Here is a 20,998-nt window from a genome sequence, read left to right as displayed (position 1 = left end):
AGTATATACAGTCACTAATATAGAGTCATATAGAGTGTTAGGATTGTAAAAAAAAAAGCATGAGACTAACCTACAGCTGCTACCTGGCTAGACTAGATACAATGCTCAGCTCCATGGTAAATCCATTAGTCTTAATGAGTTAACAGCATTTCCTGTAGCTACATATTATACCATAAAAACACAGCAGCAGCATGTAGTATGTTTTTAAACTCTCACTTCTCTTATTTAAACTTGTCTTTTAAATGCAGTCTTCTGCAGTCCTCTGGACATAACCCAATAGTATTTTCTATTTTCACTGAAATAGATATTCCCTATGTTGTCTGTGTGATTTATTGAAGTCTTCCCACAAGTGGAAGCCCCCAGGAAATTGCCTGGAATGGCCCTAAATTGGTTTATGATTGTGTTGTGTGGGCCGGTGCTGTTATGGTTCTAATATTATGCCCTCCTCTCCTTGGCATCTATATTAAATTGATCTGTATTGTTTTCATGGAGTGCCTGTTGAAGCTTGTTAATTCCACCGCTGCTTCAGGCTTGTGTTGCTGTTCCAAACACCAAGGTGTCTCTCGTGGTGGAACATAAGCCTCAACTCACTAAAATACCTCACGACGACATTGCGACACAAAATGAGGAAGTCCATAGCTGTTTACTCTGTGGGGTCAAAGAGGCCGCAGAGTGCAACAGCATGTGGACTGCAGGTTTGAGGCCGGTCCAGAGCTGTGAGAGCTAACATGGATCAGCTGCACGGTGAATCTGTGCGTGGAATGGCTACTGACAGTCTGCTAATGAGGTCATTATCAGCTCTGGTCCTCTCCTCTCCTCCAGGGACACCAGTGGATGCTCTGCACCTAATCTCAATTGAATTCCATTCAACAGGGCTTGTTTACAATAAATACATATTGCTTGAATTAATTCAAGAGGAGCGCGAGACACATGACCTGGCTGGTCTTAATGCACAAATTTAGTGTCGTACCAGAAACTCTGTCACTCCTGGTGTCATCGCAACTTCATTATCACGACTTCTGTTCTCTTCATACTCTGGTATAAAGGAATGATTGACTAACATTATTCTATTGATGGCTACACGTCAGTGATCACTATGTTAATACCCACAGACATTTGACCGTTGGAGCCTTTGTGGCTTAATCAATGCCCAATGAACAAGTCTAAGCCGGATATTGGCATACTGTCACTGGTAATATGGAGCAGTCAAGGGAGAGTGTGATCAAGAGCAAATGAAGCAGCTTTGCTGGAAACTTTTCTCCTTAGGGAGGCCTGGGCTTTTAAGCACAATTATATACAGTTGGAGGCACTATATTTGTTGTAGAGCTGAAAGCTTAGAACAACATTAAGATTGGTTTATTAGTTGTATGTTTTTATAATGATCAGTTCACCCAAATTACAAATATATATATATATTTTTAACTTACCTTTAGTGGTGTTTGGCAATGCAGATGATTATGGTACGGTGGAGATTAATGGATTTTTTGTGGTTCTCACAGTACTGGAAAAAAAAAATCGCATCTTCTTCTTTTATTAGATAGCAACAGTAGAGAGATGACAGGAAATGAGATGGCAAAGAGATGGGCAATGACGTGCAACAAAGATCCCCGGCCTGATTTGGACCACGGATGTTGCGTTTCATGGTCGGTGTCTTAACCCTTAAGCCACGGGACGGCCCCAAAAAATGAAATCCAAATCCAAAATTCTCTGTACACAATAAGTGTGCACGTTACTCTGGATATTCTACAGAACCGTCAAAAGCTTTCACAGGGACTTTTTCATTGGTACAAAGTAGTATGCTTTTTGTTTTTGTTTTGTAATTTGGGTGAACCAACCCTTTAAACGTGAAGGTTGATGGATAAGTAAGTTAGGCTGGGGACAATGGGGATCTGTTAGACCTGTAACTGAAATGTTCTGTGAAAGGCTGCTGTCGAGTAGATATTTTCTGTGTCACATCAATTTTCATGCAACAATTTATATGTTTTACTTTTTATTTTTTAGAAGTAGCCAGTACTGTTAGTTGTTTCACCAATCTATTAACCTGCACATATTCACCACAGATTGTAAGCAGACAAAACATGCGCTCCTTCAAACTCTCTCCTGACTCTCAGACGGTAAGATGGATGTTATCCTCCTCTCAGATGTTCTTCGATAACCAGGCGACAGACGCAACCCCTCCTACAGCATCATGTTGTTTTTTCTTCCCTTAACCATAGCTGCGTGTTAAGCAACAGTGTGTCAAGCCACGGTTGATTCTAGAAAGACTGATAGAGCAGCCAGTTTCTCAGACAACCACATAGTGGCAGTTAAACATGTTCCTGCGTGGGCCTTGGCCCTGACTCATCTTGTGAACTTTGAAGATCTTGTGGGGAGACGCCAACAACGAAATGAGACAACATTGTTTTGAATAGTTTACCAGGGCCTGTCTATCTGTAGTTTGTATCCCAGGCACGCTCCATTTGATGCTATCAGCCTCTGAATGATATTTTGTTCATTAGATGGTGTGCAATACGAGACCATTGTTGACACAATGTGAGTTAATGTGTTTAGTGTCTCTAATGGATCATGGAGGTCCTAATGAAACATTGTCATGGGAAGATTTATGTTGCAAGCTGCTCATTTCCATTTTATATGTCGTTAGAAGTACCTTTTATTCAATGAGCAGAACATGATAGAAGGCATCAAATGAATATAGATATTTGATGTGTAAAACGGGAATACATAAATAATCAACATGTCTCACAATTGCATTGTTAATATGAAATTCTTGCTCTGTGGAAGCATCATAATTCAGTGGCAAAGATAAAGTGCTCCTGTAGTGGTTATCTATATCAAGCCACTGTGGAGAATGTGAAATTAACTAATTCAAAATTTGAAATATTGGTGGTGTAAAAAATACTTTTTCCTCTAATTTTTAGATTTTAAATATGGCAGCGCATGAAACCAAAGCTGCATGATGTTTGTCTCGAGAACTGATGATACGAGCGCCAGCTTATTCATGGAAATGCCAAATGCAACGTGGTTATTGGCCAAGGCTGGATTGCACTAAAACCAGAATATTGTATCAGAGAGAGGCAGCTGGTTAGGAGTCAGAACAGATTATCATATGAGAGAGGATGAGCAAGGAGAGGGGGAGGAGAGAGAGACAGAGAGGTAGGGACTGGAATGGGAAGCAGGGGGCGAGAGCGAGGGGCACAGGAGTGAGAGAAGGAGAAATGATAGCAAGAAAGTCATCGCCCGGACGCTGTGGGGTGGAAGGGATCATCCAAACCCTTCCGTCACTATCTCCCCTTCTTCACCTGTCAAAAAGAGTGTGTGAGAGCCGTCGGAGTGCGTGAGAGAGAGGGGCATGCGGGTCCTCTGAGAGGTCAGGGGAAGAAGCTGAGGCTCTACTCATCTTCTCTCTGTGTAGGGCCCACCGCTGCTCGCAGACATCTGGCCTCACACTGATCACTCATATCTACAGACAGGGAGGAGGAGAAGAGCGGAGCGCTTCGATATCTGAGCCACGGAAACATTACAGATCCCCCTCTTATCCATCCTCTCCACTCTCCTTTTTTTTAACTTCCTCTCTCTGTTGTTTCCTCTGCTATTTTTCTTCTTCACCCCTCTTTCATTCCCGTCTAGCCTTTTATCCCCTCTTTGACATTTTTTTCTTATCCTTGACATTGCACCATTTTTTTTAAAGCAGAAAACCAAGAGAGTAGAATAGATAGAACACGAGCGTGGAAAAACTGATGTCTGCTAGAACTGGTTCTGACTTTATCCTTGCACTAAAAAGATAAGCCAGAGAAGATAGCGAGAGTGTGCTGTGTCTAGCAAGCCGGCATACAAGGCTCTGACTGCAATCAGTGGGAAGAGGGCCAGCTTCCCTGCCTGAGCTCTCAGCGCCCCTACTGGCTGCATGCTGTGCCAATCAAAGGCTAGTGGGTGGGGAACAGTCAGACATGAACACTGATGTCACAGTCACATGGATTCTGGTGTGGTCATGCTCAGAGGCTGAGAGACAGAGCTGTGCTGGCCAGCTGCTGCTGAGACAGCAGTGGAGGGCTTTGCGCTGGTGATAGTTGTTCTCTTATGGACTCGAAGCTTAATAATGTATTTTGTGATTTCAGCTATGAAAGGTAAGAGCAAAATGCATGCTGATCCTGCAACCTGAGTAACAAGTAGGGAAGTACGGCTCCGCTATTCATAGCCTGCCAACTCTTTGCATTTCATTTGCAAGGCATGAGTGTGACAGAGAGAGAGAGAGAGAGAGAGAGAGAGAGAGAGAGAGAGAGAGAGAGAGAGAGAGGAATACAGTAATACGGTGCTTCTGATTGTGTGCAAGTGAATTCAGCTTTTCTAATATTTCTTTTCATGCATGTACAGATTTTATATTTTTTCATTCAGAAAGAGAAACTGAGCTAGAATTACGAAACTTCATAAAACCTGTGAAGTTATGATTGATTTAAAAAACATTCTATCTGTGTGTGTGTGTGTTCTTGCTCCTACTGTTGTGTGGGGTGCTGAGGAAACCACAGCCGGTTTAATCTTTGCACGTCTCTGACAAGAACAGCTCCAGAGCAGAAGTCTTTTTGGCATAGATGTGAGGTAGCATGCAGAGAGACGGGGGCAAAGGGTTGGAGGAGAGGGGGTGGGGGTTCTTGTCGCTATTCCTTTTTGCCCCATTCTTAATCCTGTTGTTCCAGTCCAGAGGATGTGTCTGTTCCGCGGGAAGATGTGCGTGGTAGTGTTGAACGTGGGTCGCAGACGGGCGACAAGGCACTGGCGCGACTGGCAGACTGTGATTCTTTGAGTTGATACTGGTGCATGCGTGTGTATATCTGTGTGTGAGAGTGTGTTGTGTTCCACTGACCTATTTTTTGGGTAGTCGGGTTTACATGTGTGGCCATGAGAGCAGGACTGGGTCCTCCCAGTCACTGTGATGTTGATCTAGTATGCTTAATCCCAGCTCTTCCACCCCCTCCATCATACAGGCATACATGCGCACACACACAACCGTGCAGACAGACACTGGAAGTGCAGTCAGACATACAGTACAGCACACACTTCTCTCATGCATGCCTGCACACACGCACATAATCATGCTATAGAAATGTGAACAACTATATCCAAACATATGTGCTCATATGCACTCATGAAACAGGCAAATACAATAACCATGATAAGGCACAGGCAGCTGTCATTCTGTGTTGAATGGAAAATATCAGTAATGATCATTTCATTTCATACTTGCTGCTTTTTTGTCTGTCCAGAAATAAATTCACATTTGTGCTTTTAAATAAAAAAATCACATACACCGTCAAGACAAAAAAGCAGTGGAGCATATTCAAAATACTTATATGTACACATATTAATATACAAATATGCTGAATATTTGAAAAAAAAATAATGCTATTATCAAATGAATAGTAATATTTATTGGTAACCCTCACAGCTTCAGTATATATTGTACCATTCAGTTAAGTATGTTGCTCTTTGTGTGAGACTGGCAACTCTGAACACAGCGTTACTTTCTTTTCTTTTTTATTCGATCTCAGTGTGAGAATTCATTTATGAAGTGAGGCTCACAGTCGTGTGAAAATGTGTGGGAAATTGAGAGGGAGAGCAGTCCTGTTCCTTATTTTCAATGAGACGCATATGAAAAATGGCCTTTGACCTAATGTCCTTTAAATGCTATTTATATTGAAGGGCTTTATGAAATCTGATTTTTGGACAGAATTGAGTGCTGTGTAGCTTTTCTATGACTTTTTAAAAGTGTGGCGTATACATAACATTTTCATGTGTATATTTATTTTTCTCTTTTTTGACATTGGCATTTTTTTTTTTTTTTTTTTTTTGATCAATTCATTTAACTTAGACATATTAGATTATATATGAGCCATAATTACATTTTCTGTATTTGTCATTAGCTGTAAGAGTTGTTTAGTAGCCAGTTTCTGCCTGTCTGTTTGCCAGTCTTACGCCTTATTGGTCCTTTTAGTTTGATAGGAGCTGCTGGTGTCGTGATAGGACACTGTGACAATTAAATTAAAATATGAACAAGGTGTAAAATTGGAAACTAATTTAAACGACAGTAGTAATTTCTTCCTGAAAATGATTGGTGAAATGGATGAACAGAACAATGACTTGCTGCCTTGCCATGCACTTCTTTATTGTTATGTTAATATTGTTTATACTGCACATTTTACATCACCTTTTTTGTCATTTAAAAAAAAAATGTTTTCCATACTATGCACTACAAAATAATGCTAATATATGATTCCAAACATCTCTGTGTCTCTGTGGCTTTGTCTCTACCCTGCACCCCCCTCTACCTAACTCTCCCTCTCTATTCAGGCTCTCTACCACACCACTGCCTCTCAAGTACCTAATTACCTGTAATAGAAACATCCCTCTCATTATCCCATGCAAATTAGCCAGCCTACTCAGCACAATTAGGATAAAAATTCCAATTATATAATTAAAAAAAGTTGTTTGATGTTAAGATTGACAGAAAAGGTAAAACGTGCGTCTCATCCACAGTACAAATAATGAACCCTTCGAAAAGAGCATCATTGTGGCGAGGTACACGTAGCAGTAGTGGTGGAATGTAACTAAGTACATTTACTCAAGTACTACTACATTCATGACCTTTTATACTTCTACTACATATTGTACTTTTTACTGCACTGCATTTGTCTGACAGCTATAGTTACCAGTTACCTTACCAATTCATATTTTATGTGCAAAACATATGAAGAACTTAAAAAATATAATGCATTGTAAAAAGAAAAATGTAACTGCAACAGTATGTAAAATTAGATCTTATTAGATCAGTAAACTGAATAATTTTTTTGATAATGTTTGTTGGGTTAAAAAAAACAAGACATCTGACGGTGTCACTTTAAGCTCTGGGTAATTATGATGGACATTTTTCACTTTTTTCTTACGTTCTTACAAAACAAACAATAAATGGATAGATCAAGAAAATATCCGGATGAACCCATAATGAAAATAATCGTTAGTTGCAGCCCTGTATAAAAAAATTATAAGTAATAGTAATGATGATCTACCATTACATATACTATATGCACCCACAGGGGCTATAATGCATTGAGTACTTACTTACTTATGATACCGTAAGTACATTTTCCAGATAATACTTACATACTTACACTTAAGTAACACTTTCAATGCAATACTTTTACTTGTGACAGTGTATTTTTACAGTGTGGTATCGGTACGTTTACTTGAGGAAAGGATATTTTTCCCACCACTGCATAGCAGTAATGTTTTAAAATTGTCAAAAGCAAGGCCCAGTAAGCCACTACAGTGCATGCAGACTGCACATAAATATGTGATTTAGCACGAGTGTGTACTAGACTGTAAAAAATGTTCTGGGGCCGTAGAGGAGGTAAAGCCAAATATCTTGTGATAGGCGCTTTAAGGCTATGTTAACAAGGCTGTAAATATTTGCTGTAGATTTGGTACTCTTTGTCTCTTTCTATCAGTGGCCGATTGAAATGTTCACTACCCAGTGCTGCAGGCTCTCACACATTAAAGCAGAGGTTAACAAGATTGGCTATTATCCAGGTAGAGACTGAGGACATGAAGAGCTAAAGGAAAAATCGCCACAGATTAAGGAGAAGGCAAATATAGCACAAGACACCTGCAAGGATTTAAAAGAAAAGACCCAATTACCATACAAAGAGAGACTATTTGAAGAGGTGTTCATATTTATTTTAATCTGTGATTAAAATAATTAGAGTTTGAATGTAAATACAATTTTAATACCAATATTAATAATTCAAAATTCAATTTTGTATTACCCTAAAATTTGCATTTATGAAATACGTTTTTCCAGGGATGATTTACATGTTACAGTCAAATTGAAAAGATGTTATGTGAGCAGAGGAAAGACAAACACGAGTGACTCTGACAGACGGAGGGTGCGTGCTTTAGCCCTCTCTCTTGCTTCTTAGCTGGCTGAGGAAGTGGAATGGCGTCCCCACAGGTTATTAAAGAGTGTGAGGTGTGCCAGTCTGTGCTGTGCACACTGAAACGAACATCCTGGCTGCCTGACTGTGTGTGGAGGGACTGGTTAATGAGATATTGACTACCCATTGAGAGCATGGATTTTGTGATTTGGCTCTAGAAGTTGGAAGGATAGGGAGGAGAGATGGGCACTCGTTTCTATATTTGATATTCGTTTTTGTTTTGATTTACCAATAGTTAGCTATTATTCATTATGTTATGATTTGTTTATTGATAATTCTAGTAATTCTTCTTTTGAAATTATTATTAACTGCCAGCCTGTTCTTAATAACATAAATCACTTAATAGATTATCACAACCAATCATGTATGTGCTGTAGGGCTGGGTTTAAAAAAAAAAAGATTTTCTGATTTAAATAGATTTTCATTTGAATGATCCTGAATCGATTCATAAAATCCAAGAATCAATTTTGTCTATATCATATGAAACTAGAAGACATAAGGAATCAATTGGTGCTAGCTGTTAGGAAGGGGGTTAAGTAACCGCCGGTGACTCCCTCCTACATTTTGGTGAGGGAAAAACTGGCATGGTCATTTTTTAAGATATTGTGAATGAAATGTCACTCAATACTCACTGGCTGTAGAGTCTGTAGAGCTGCACTTTGTGTGTTCATGTTAAATAAAAAGTACATTAATGTAATGTACATTAACTGATTTGGGGTCAGTTCTTCATTGATACTTTTAAGAATGCAGAAGGTTAGAGGGAGCCTTGTACGATTGTAGAATCTCTTTCATATCCAAGCTACATTGGTATTGTAACTGAAAGATTCCCAACCTAATTGATATCGAATTGAAAATGAAATTGAATCGGGAATAAAATCGATTCGGGACCTCGTGAATTGGAATCAAATCGATTCGGAAAATCATTGACGATACCCAGCCCTATTGTGCTGGATACAACAAGAGTTTTATCATACAAAAAATATAAATGAAAGTACTAACAAAATAACATGACTAAGAACTTAAACTCTTATTTGCATAATGAACATTTAAACAGTACACTATTTTACAGAAGTGCTTGATTACTATCCATACTTTAAAAGATATTGATACAAAAAGTATAGCTACTCAGCATAGAAGCATTGATTACTGTGGAATTGATTTTCCATTACATTACATAGAGGAGACTATGGGAGTCTTTGCAGGAACCAAATAAAAATGAATATGAAAAAAAACAAGTCTTGTAGATATATCGTCCTCGTATAGAGTATAGATTGTATACAGTGCAAGCATTCATTTACGACTCCATCTAAGCCATTGCCAGGGTACCAGACAGCTCTGTCAGTCATCTCGTCTTGTCAGTCATACCTTGTGGTTTTGACAGATTAGTCCAATCACAGGCGAGGTTAAATGACTCACCTGTCCTATGCCCAATCAATCAGCGGGGTACAACAAACAGCAGCGGCTCAAGATAACCATCGGGCTACATGAGATGATTTTTGCTCATTCTGAAACACTCACACCGAGTTCAGTCAGGGTTCTCAATTTGGCTTCCCAGTCAGGTAAAACACAGAGCTGGGCTTAGTCAAATGCCTCTAACTTAAGGGTAATTTTCTACTTTACTTTCACTCAGTATTTCAGGAGTCACTTATAGATCCTTTGAAGTGTCTCCCTGTCATGCAGCATTTAGCTGCTGATAGAATACTTCCTCTGTCAGCACTCCTTAGATAATCATACACCACAGTCCATGGAATTAAAGAACATTTTCACTTTCATTTTCTCTTCTCTTTCATTCTGTAGCTTCCATTGTAGAATATGTACAAAGAGCATGCAGATTGGATATGTTTCACTGTTCACAGAAACACTTTGCTTTACATTCTAATAAATTGTCATTTGTGATAATTTTAAATACTGAGAAGATGTGCATACTCTCAGCATGGACTTACTTACAAATATATAGATTAATAAAATCTTCAGCCTCACGTGCCCTGTTTTACCCTTATAGGCTTTGCAACTTGGGGCTCAGAAGTTAACAGTGTTTTAAGAGAGTGAAGGTTGAAGTTTTTTCTCCCTGTACTTTCATTCTGAGCGTGTTTCATACCATTGGCTTTTTTCCTCTGTGGGCCTCTGGAGGGCTGTCCATAGGCTTTTTGAAGTTGCATCAAAGAGGAAATGGGGGAGAAAAAGCATTATTGATTTTGCGTTTTGTCTGACTCAAACACTGAGGACAGAAAAACACATAAGGAGTTAGGTGTTGGCAGTGGGGCAGCTCCGTCTCTTGTGTGTGAGCCAGAGGGAGACAGGGGAGAAACGTAAAAGAGGTAGAAGGTGAGGAGGAACACTAGACAACACTAATGCGTCTCTCCCTAGAGTTGTATGCTCAGTCCACTCGCTCCCATCATCTCTTTTCTGCTTGTAATGGCAGTGTAAATAAAGCCCATTACTGTACAGCTGAAGACAAAACTTTGCCTCTACTCGCCGTGTCTGGTAGTTTTTCTTCCTCCTCCATCAGGCCGGTGACTCCCGAGCTCTGACAGCACTCTCCAGTTGACCTGCTTTTCCATGAAACACCAAGCTGCTCTCTTCTCAGTTGTAATCAGATCTCCCTGCTAGGCAGGCATGCCAGCTGCAGGCAAGAAGAGAAGTATTGTTTGTGTGGTTTATCACCTTTATCCTCCTTCTGTGTCAGCCCAGCAGAGGTGAGATGAGAGTGGAGTACTTTTCTGGTGTTAATGTGACCGAGGGTGACTAAAAACGAGCTTTCAGTGACAGCAGCTCATAAGAGCTGTCACTATTATGGCTTACTCAGCACTTATGCTGTTGGCATTTGGTGTAACCATGTTCTGTAAAGTTTATTGGAAGTGATTTCCCAGGTTGAGCTTATGGAAGTCTGTGGAATCTGTACTAAGAGACTGTAAATAGCAATGGCATTGCCAGAATTGCAGCAGAAGTATGCTGTATAGTCAGGGAGTTGGGAAGGGTCAGAGGTCACAGCATACTAAGTCACACTCCTTTCTGCTCCATAGAGAGCAACTGCAGCATCTAGGGACCCTGGCGGGGAACAAAGGATGAAAAATGAGAGGTGCATGGAATTTTGATGAGATGAGGGAGCAGGCAGCGTTATAACAAAGATCGTCACAACATGCGCTCTGCTGCTTGATTACAAAAGGGAGAGAAGTGTGTAAGTTTGATTACATGTCCCAGCAGAGGCCATTAGGGGTTCTACTTGTAGGATGGCATCATTTACAGTCACCTCTGATCTGGCATCTGCGTGCTGATAAAAAAACGTGAAGATATCTGAGCACTAGGGGGTGCTCTTCAAGAAAGACAAATGATACGAATAATCTGTACCACAGAGTTTTCGAGTTGCTACAGTCTGTTAACTTCACTGCCACTGCTGCCGCAGAATGTAATAGAGCATGTTTGACTCTCCCAGAGGAACCTGTGCAGGCCAGGGTGAAAACCAACTCTCAAGGTTAGCAGCCTTATAGGCCCTGCTCATCCCAGCTAAGATGCATGAAAGGAATTTTATCGTCATACATAACAAAGAGAAACAGCCTTGCTCGAACGGTCTGCTTTAGATTGATTTTTATGCACATGCATTCATTTGAAATAAAAGAAATGCTGTTTCAGTGCTAATTACAAAGATGAAAGGAAGTAGAATGTGCAAGGCAATGAACTTTGTTTAAAGGCGCAGCACATGGCTTATTCAGGGACATGGTGCTTTGAAGAATCCAACCCCATATATGGACACGTAGAGTATGTTTTGAAATTGAAACTGTATTTACACAGTAATACACAAGAGACAAAAAGATGCACTCCTCAACATCCTAATTCAGCGGGTCAGGCATCAGAACCAGCTGAACAATCTGTGCCTGAGACAATGAGAGTGTGCAGAGAGTTTCCCAGCTGGAGCAAAGGGGTTAACTGGCTGTGGAGAGATCCTTGACCTATCTGAGATGAGCTCCCCGCCCCTTCTAGCAATGTGGAATATCTGATTGCTGATTATGAGTTTATTCCCCATTGTGCTGAGCCTTTTGCATGTCAGGATCCATCCCTCCCCAGCTGAACTGATTAAGGAGCTGGAGATGATGCTACAGCTCTCAGCGATTGCTGAAAGACTCTCAGCGAGCCTGGTAATCTGGAGTGCAGCTGGCAATCACCCACCACTGACTCTTTTGGAGGCTTTTTGGGTTGTTTTGTTGTTTTCAAGTGGGTGTTTTGGCATATTGTTGTCTTTGTTCCCCTGGGCTTCTTGTTTCTGGATGAGAGCTTTCCTAGTGCTGAGCACAGGTCCTTGTCAACCTGGCTGCTCAGCTCAGCCTAGTCCAGCCTTAACAACAGCGGCGTCAGCAAAGACCCTCGCTCAAAGTCTCAGGATGTGCTTATGATCACCCTCTTACAGATCTTTATTCCTGATGTAAAAAAAAAGCTCTCCCTTTGCTCATTTTCACAGCTCCCAGAATCCAATACATGGGACAAAGGCATCAGATAAATTGAAAGAAATGGCTCCTCAAAAAATGTGTCCTCATGTAAACTTTTAAAGGTTTATGTGGCATTCAATGGATTTCTGTCACAAGGAAACAAATATAGTTTTTCTAGCAAAGAGACTGGCATGACTGTTTTTTTTTTTTTTGCTTGCAGGGATCTGTCACTTAGTTACAAATCAGCAGCTGTCGTCTCTAAGTTTTGTTTTTGTCAATAGTTGGAGGAGAGAGGAAGACAGTTGTGTTCCTACTGCGCTGATGGCTGTTTTAATCTCTTTAATGTGTGACTTGGGGCAACAGAGGAGGAATCTGCCCAAACAGAGCATTCTCAATTACTATCAAAGCTGCACAGCCCGACGTCTCACTGTCAAACGCATCACCCACAGTTTTACTGCTTATTGCTTAAATGCTTTAATGTTTTGTTAGGTAAATACAGTTAATATACTGCATACTGTCCAGTTAATGCTAATAAATACTATACAGATACACATAAACTGAGCAATAACACTGTCATTTGCTCTTGTGTATTTGTATCTGAAGGCTTACTGTATGCTATGTTACCATGCCTGGTTCGGAAGTCAACAGTAAGGCTAATGGAGTTCCAGATGTGACAGCATCAGTCTCAGTAAACAAAGGCTATTGTATGAGCTTTGCTTCCCTGTGTAAATGAAGATGTTTTAAGGGGTTACACTGCTGTGATGAAAGACTAAAGGCCCTTTCTTGCACTCGGCGCACAAGTGTCTTTGCTATTTTAAGACCGTCCAGCGCCCACGTCGTTTAAATAGCAAATGCACCTGCGTCCATCTTTGCGCCCATGGGTGTGCTGGTATTACAGGGAGGTGTGTTCAGGTGAATTCTTGGTGTATTGCTATCTTGAGGCAGCAGGAAGTGATTGCGTCATTGACCAACAAAAACCTGGTCTAGAGTCAATAGCATTTCATTGTTATTTTAACAGTGCATTAGTAAAATGCGACTAGGGTTATGCACAGCGCGCGCACACTATGCTTGTTACACACACACAGAGAAGCGCAGCAGCACACAAACATGCAAAAGATTACAAATAAAAATATTACGGTGTAAATTCGCCATCATAATAGCAATGCGCCAAGGTACAAACGCGCCTGGCTTTTAAAGGAAATGGGAGATGACACTCAAAACACACCTATGAATTAATGAAGACACTAAGTACAACCCTTTTGAACCATACGCCCGGCGCACGGACCCTTATTTCCGCCGTCAAACTAGCAAAAGTGGATTTGGACACGCCCTAAACGCACCTGCGCCATGCGCTTCACGCTATGCGCTTGGATCAATAAAATAGGGCCCTAAGATTCTAAACCACAGTGTCTGAGAAGTGATGGGTGTGAAGGTGTGTGTGTTCATGTGTGACTTTGTTGGAAGGGTATCTTATTTGTTTTTATGAACTAAGTCAAATTAAATGATTTCATTTGCATGTATTTTACATATGTATGCAAATATTGATTGTGTGCTACAGTATATTTAAGTATATTTTTTAGGGAATAAATTGCTAAACCTCAGGAACATCATGCTATGATTTCAATTTCAGTAATTTTGCTTTGCTACATAAAGCACAAGCAAATTCCAGCTCTCAATATTTCTTGTCATCATGTATCAGCCTCATTGTTCTGGATCATACTAGCTGTCACTGTGGATAAACCAAAGGTAAGAAGGGGAAACAAGCAAAGGCATGATGGGAGATAGGTGGAGGATGATCAGAGTCAAACTACTGTACGTTTGACATACCTTGCCCACTTGAGTGGGTAAGGAAGTTGTTTTTTTTTTCATCTTTTGACACATGATTGCATCGGGCCATTGTGCTTTGATCTCAGCATGTATTTTTTTTTTCTTTCTCTTGATGTTGGATTATTATAATTTATACATAAGGGATTTTGTTTTTTCTTGAGCCTCGGCAAACTTGAGTAAACATGGTATACATAGTAGATTAACATTGTATTCATTTACCCATTCTCATTAGGGAGCCCTAAGGTAATTAATCAGAGGCCGTGGTATATAAGGAGATAGACACCGTTCAAATAATTTATTCCTTTCTACTCTTACCAAGTGTGAGAAAAAGTGTCTGATCAATTCCTCCCTTAGATGTAGCTCTTTGAAGACATGCAGTGTCTTATGAGAGCACCACCACAGTATTTTTTCTCTAGAAACTGAAGGCTGAAGACCTTGCATATACTGTACAAACATTGCATTTCCAAAATATAGGAACCGTATAACCCCAATTAAACCCATACAGGTAAACATTCACTTTGCTGTCTTATGTTGTAGCACTGCAGCTTCAGTTAGGTTCAGTTTGCAGTTTACTGTTGCCGTTCACAGAAAAAGGCCATGGTAATTGCACTAAAAATAAAGGCCAGATTCTAAGCTTAGTGTGCCGTTCTTGTGCCATGATGTGCTTGAGATTTTATGTTTATATTATGAGGCACAACTTTGTGAAAAAAATGCATCTCTTTCTTTTATGTACAGTATATGGATTTAAAAAGGAGGGTGCAAAAGCACAATTATAGGTGGGCCAGTTTTGCATGGAAAATTGGTGCAAATTTGGGAGAACGGTTGATGGAAAATGGTTACATGTAAAAATCTTAATGATAACCGATAAATAGTAAGTGCCCCATTAAAAGATGTGCAAGAGATCTCCAGTAAAACGAAACGGAAAAGCTGCGAGAATGTGTGCAGTAAAAATAGAATATATCGGGTCATCCTAGCTGACGTAATCACTTCATTGAGTAATACAGAATTTTCTCTTTCCATTAAATGTTAAAAGGCTGCATTTATATATCCAAAACACTTAACAATTTGCCTCTAATTCAGTCATTCACACCCATTCACACACCAGTGGCAGCCAGCTACCATGCAAGGTGCTTGCCTGGCCATTGGGAGCAATTTTAGGTCCAGTGGTTTCAGTTTCTCTAAAGTAAAACAATTGCTCAATCTGGCACGTAACAATTCTGCCAGTGATCAGATGTAAATTGCTTCAGGCTTTAATTGCAACCATTGTAAATGAATTTTGTCACTACACAAATGTGCCTGGAGGGCAGTTTCAGTCACTGATTGAATAATTAGTAGCTGCCCTGTAAATCACATGCTAACTGCACACATTTGCAATCAAAAATAAACATCCTAAAAAAAGATTTAGAGGACGTAAAATTTCCCCACAGTCTCTGTAAAACGTATTAACATCTGTTTATTGTAGATACAGTACGAACAATAATTTTGTCATTTCATGTAGTAGAGGTAGAGAACAGTAAACCATCCAACTACATGTCTTACGCTCTTAAATTAGATGATCCTGTAATCTGTAAATAAATTAGATACATATGTGTGTTTCTTTTGGTCCAGAATTTTAAAAGATTCCAGCATTGTGAGGCTTTTATTTTCCTACATACATGCATTAACATAAACAAGTTTCCATGACTTTTTCTTTATGTCAGTTCTATCACATAAAAGGGAAAAGCAGAGGTGGTGTATGTCAGCAGCTCAGTTCCTCTCCGAGGCAATCCAGAGCTTGTTCAGTTTGTATTGTAAACTGAATGTTATCCATAGGCAGCAGATATTTATGGCTGTTACTGATGTATGTTCATAATATAGATTTGATATCACAATAGTATATCCCATTGAGCAACCACAAAAGCCTCCAATGACGAAGGGTTTATTTTTAAAACTACAGGAAAGGCTTTCTGCAGATTAATTCCAGTGTATGGTTCCCATTGTGGGAGAAACAAATTGGGCTTTACGGAATTAGTGTGTTTGCTGCATAAATCTCAAATAAATTCCTGAGACATACAATCGTGTTTCATGTGATTGGATGCTTCAGCGTTCCCTTTGAGTGGAAAAAAAGAAGCTAAGTTTCCCGACTGGATTAGAGCTGGAAGTACAGTAATGATGGCTCGGTGTTTCTCCATTGACCCAAGTGTGTTGTCTAAATACAATATGGATGTGCAGGGCTGCCTGTGTACTCCAGTGCTGGGAGACTATTTGCTGAAGGTCATTTGGGATCATACCGTGCCATTAATAATTCCTGAAAGCATCCAACATCTCCATCTGTTCTGCTGCATCCATCGCTCCACTTCAAAGACAAAGGCAGCATCTGCAGGTAAGCATTAAACCTGCCTCCAGGCTAAGATGTTGGAGGTGGGATTCTCTGTAGAGAAAACATATCTCTGGTCATCAGGTCATGCTGCTCATACAGTATATTAGCCAATTAATGTTTGTATGTTTGCTCACACAGCTTGAACCTATGAACACATGGTAAACAAAGACTTGCAGATGCACACTTACTGTGTACTGTGGCTATTGTGTGCACGCTTTTCAGCTTTCACTGGCTGAATCCAGTGAACATGTGTGGTACAGTAATTCCACACCATTGCAGGCTACCAGCCTCTCTACGGGGATGCAATTACCACCCTCCGTTGAGTGTAGCCAGTCAGCTTGACAAGGTGTTACCAGAGAAATTATCAAAGCTGATTTTAAACGAAGCATTTAATTACGTGCATTGTGTGTGTTGTGTGTGTAGATGACCAAATAACACGTGTTCACCTGTGCGCTGGGCATACAGTGTAGTAAAATCTAAACGGGTCTCAATGACAGGCCCACTTCAGATACGTGGGAGTCCTGCGGGGAGTAAATGGATGTTTGGCAGTGGCATGTGCTGCCCAGGCCTGGTGGGCGCAGTGGGCGAGGAGGCAAGTGCCTGGCTGAGTGAAAGATGGCTGTGTGCAAGGAGAGTGTGTGCACACAGCTGAGGCTGTGACAGAAAACAGTGAGAGCTCTGCTCCTGCTGCTTCATCTTCTCCTGCCAATGATAGCTCTCCACTTTAATTTAGGTAATACCACGAGGCCAGTGCTCACAATGGACTCGGAAAAAGCATACAAACAGCTATTCCTCCCACTTTCTGCGCAGATAAAGCTACTTATAAAAGATACGTTTGGTGTGTTTAAAAAAAGGGGGGGAGGGTGAATGGAAAGCTTAGTTTGTATAAAGATATTTCATAATTTACTGTAATGTGGAGAATACAGCGTATGATACGATGAAGATTAACATTTTTTCCCCTCCCCCCAGTTACATGTGGTCTGCTGATAAAGCACCTGTGCCCATGAGTAACTCCACCATCTTTCAGCCCTGGGCTCTTCTACTGTACCGTAGGGCTGACCAGTGAGTCTACTCAAATCACCATCAGCTCCAAACTGCTTAGCCTGGCCAATTTGAATTTCACATCTCTGCTGACTCATAACCCTGTCAGGACCTTTCTTCTTTATCATGTCTGTGTCTCCGGTGGACTCTCATGACAAGCAATAGGAATTAATTATTCAGATTAGAAACCGAGCCACAATTACTGTGATTTTTGTCAAAGGCTTTGTTTTGGCTTAATGTTGATATCTGATCGGGACATTACTGCAGAGCCAAGATTGCCTTTGAAAGCAATTATTTTGCTGTATTTATTCATTCATGACATTTCAGCGCAAGTTAATGGCTTTGTCAGAACAGGCTGAAAAGAGAGCAGGAAATGATTTTGGTTAATGACACACTCTCAAAGTAGTCAGGAAAGAGTTAGTGCGGCGTTGTGCCGGCCTCCGCGCTGGACAGCGGCTCAGATCAGCATGATAAAGAGGGACTGATTGAGCTCCGTACATCCACAGGAAGCTGAGCGTTGGGGTTCAAGGTTATCTGGACAAATCAGACTCCTGTTTCCATTCATCCCCTCCTCACCCACCAACCAACCCTTCCTGGGCAAACCAGCAAATTAGCAATTCTGATGTCTGCAAGCAGGTCTGGCAAGGGAATGCCTGTGAATCCTAATGCCATGATTAAACTTTCATATCCGTCCGGGGGAAGTGCTGCATATACAAAATAAGCAATCTCTTTTTATTTTTCAGCACTTTAAGTACGGCTGTTGAGATGGGCAAACGTAAACCCTTCAATAGGGTTAAATGGACAGGGCCAAATGGGAGGGGTGATCCCCTCCTCAAATCACTCAATTCTTCGCTCTCTTCAGTGAATATAATTAGTATCGATATATTTAACATAAGAAACTGTACGCAACATGCCGCAGTCGTCATTTGCATTGCAACCATTATTCTACTGCATATGTGCATCTGTAAACAGGCCCAACCCCCAGTCCTCAACATTGTAAATGTCACTACTTGGTGTGAATTAACTATTAAATAGTCATGTTTAGGAATTTGTTCTACCCAGGCAATGTTACGTTCCCTTGGTCGGACATGCTGAGTGGATGGGAGAGAACATGAGGGACAGGGAGCCTCAGTCCAAACAGCGAGCCAGGCCTGGATGTGGCTATTATGTAAGATGGTCTTATCAGGCTCTGCCTCCTGCTGAGCCACAGCATAGCTTCCCTCTGCTCCCCCGTCCCGGTGCTCCCACAACATGGGCCTTCATTAGCAGGGCTAAATATCCCCGTTCTCTGCAATCTCTATCATTTCTTGCCTCGAGGCAATCCGATAATTACCTGTTCTCATTTCCCCTCCTTGTGGCCAGCAGGGAAGTGTTCTGACTTGCATTAGTTTGCATGAAATATTATCAGAATATTGCACATTTCTCCATCCTGCAGTCTCTGACACAGGAAATATGGAGCTATGATTGACAGGTGTCTGTCTTTCATGTTCCTCTGAGAATAACTGCTTTGTTCTGGAGTTACAGCAAGAATTTTGATGGAAGAAGAAATGAGTGCGTAATGTGTATAAAGGCTTTGTTGCTTTGTTTAACCTCTGTCTGCCATTATTTCCGGGCAGTATTGTTATGTGTTACATTGCTCTTTGTTACCTACAGTGTAGGTGTAAAAGAACTCACAGATTTTATGAATTTAAACTCATCAGGGAGTTTTCCCCACGGAAAAACTTATCAGCATTATAATAGAGCAGCATCTTCCTCCCTGTTAATCCTGTGAGGGTTTTGGAAGAGACGGATGAGTAAATGGCATACAATGCCTAGGAGGGGAAGACATCTCAAGTGGATATGGTCAGAAACCCAGGAATTCCATCCAGCTGTCTCATTTTATTCATACCTATCCGTAAGAATGTCCAGCAGCTCTGGATCAGGAGATGGATAAGCTTTACCACCGAAGACGAGAATCTCCACTCAGCCTAACCTCTGCGGTCAGTGGAAATCATGTATGATAGCTTTAAAAAGCAAGAAACTACATCTGATCTTGATATGATGCAGTACGTCATTATATTTCTGTTATACATGTCTGCTACCGAAGCATACATATTCCTGCTTCAAATACTGCTGTTTTTAGAAGGTAATGTCATGCATGTTATTTGCAAAATGCATCTGTGTTTTATGGCAACGAAGCCATGAAGATGACCGTTTTTGCCAGTGAAGGGATTGATTTAGCCAATTTAAAAAGAATTCAAATTTAAATTTAAACGTCATTCATAAATTCATATTGAAATTTAAAAGTGTTAAGCAGAGGATCCGTCTGATACAGAGTTGTTGTTGATGCATGAGCTTAAGCCTATTCAGTGTCTCCCCTCGCCTTGCTGTTGGAAGCAGTGATGATTTTGGACTTTGTGACGGTCACTTTAATCTCTAATGAAGGCTCGTCCCTGGCTCTGCTCAGCCCTCCGATAGCAGAGCAGTCGTAAACAGGCCTGTCAGGGGGATTGCAGCGCTAGCAGTGCAAATGGCAAAGAAAACCCCAGGGACCAAGCCATGCTAGCATTATGGTTTAATTCAGATATAGCTCGGAAAAGACATATGAGAAAATTCTTCTACTCTGCCATCTTAGCTTACTGAGTGTCTGAATCACAGTTTACCTTTGGACTCACATTTCCATTTTTTAAATAAACATCACCCACGGTCAAAGTACATGAGTTACATTCCTACAGCATGCCGTCAGTTGGTCAACATATCCTTCAGAATAATCTAAGTGCAAACTAAAAGACCATCAGGCTTATTTCAGCTGCAAATAAACACTCAGCTTTTAAGATTGCATCACAAATTGACCATAAAATGTGTGTTTCTAAATTCAGTCACGCTGTGTTATAGCATATGCTTCTTTTAGTTTTACAACATTACCATACAAATGAAGACAATTTCATGTTTAACATTTAGTGCAAGATGTAAATGTGTACTCAAATGATTCTGTGAAACTGATTACTGGTTGCTCTGTGTTCTGACATCCTGTGCTCATGCAGCATGCACGACAGCTGGTTAGTAATTAGAATAATCTTCTCCCTGGTAGTGATTTAGCTTTCATGACTGCAGCTTACCTCAAATTGAAAATAAATTTATAGATAAATGCCTTTGCTGTTCCATCAAATTATACCGCTGTAACTCAAAGGAGCCAAGTTGTTTATTTTGGTAGTAAAAGAGCAATCAGAGAAAACAAACAAAACGCTTTATGAGTGCTGTCAGATTAATAATGATGCTACCCAGCGGTGATGATACAAACGATTATTTTTCAGCACACTCTACCCCACCTCATCATGGTAATTATAGATACTATATCATTATTATATCAAGTATTCACTACAGATTAT

General features: G+C 40.6%; 1 protein-coding gene across 2 annotated transcripts in view; it reads left to right on the top strand.

The window, feature by feature from the left end:
* Nucleotides 1-20,998, top strand: part of roraa (RAR-related orphan receptor A, paralog a) — a 214,847-nt gene that overhangs the window by 163,215 nt on the left and 30,634 nt on the right. The window contains exon 1 of one of the 2 annotated variants that reach the window (XM_028584841.1): nt 4,014-4,124. The exons of the other annotated variant lie outside the window; for it this stretch is intronic. Within the exon in view, the coding sequence (XP_028440642.1) occupies nt 4,097-4,124 (28 nt within the window). The 5' untranslated portion in view covers nt 4,014-4,096. Of the gene's footprint in view, nt 1-4,013; nt 4,125-20,998 lie in introns of those variants that run through there. 2 annotated transcript variants of the gene reach the window in all.

Source organism: Perca flavescens, chromosome 8, assembly GCF_004354835.1.
Source record: "Perca flavescens isolate YP-PL-M2 chromosome 8, PFLA_1.0, whole genome shotgun sequence".
NCBI classification, from domain to species: domain Eukaryota; kingdom Metazoa; phylum Chordata; class Actinopteri; order Perciformes; family Percidae; genus Perca; species Perca flavescens.
The sequence above is the reverse complement of the archived record's forward strand: the minus strand, read 5'-3'. Positions and strand labels throughout refer to the sequence as shown.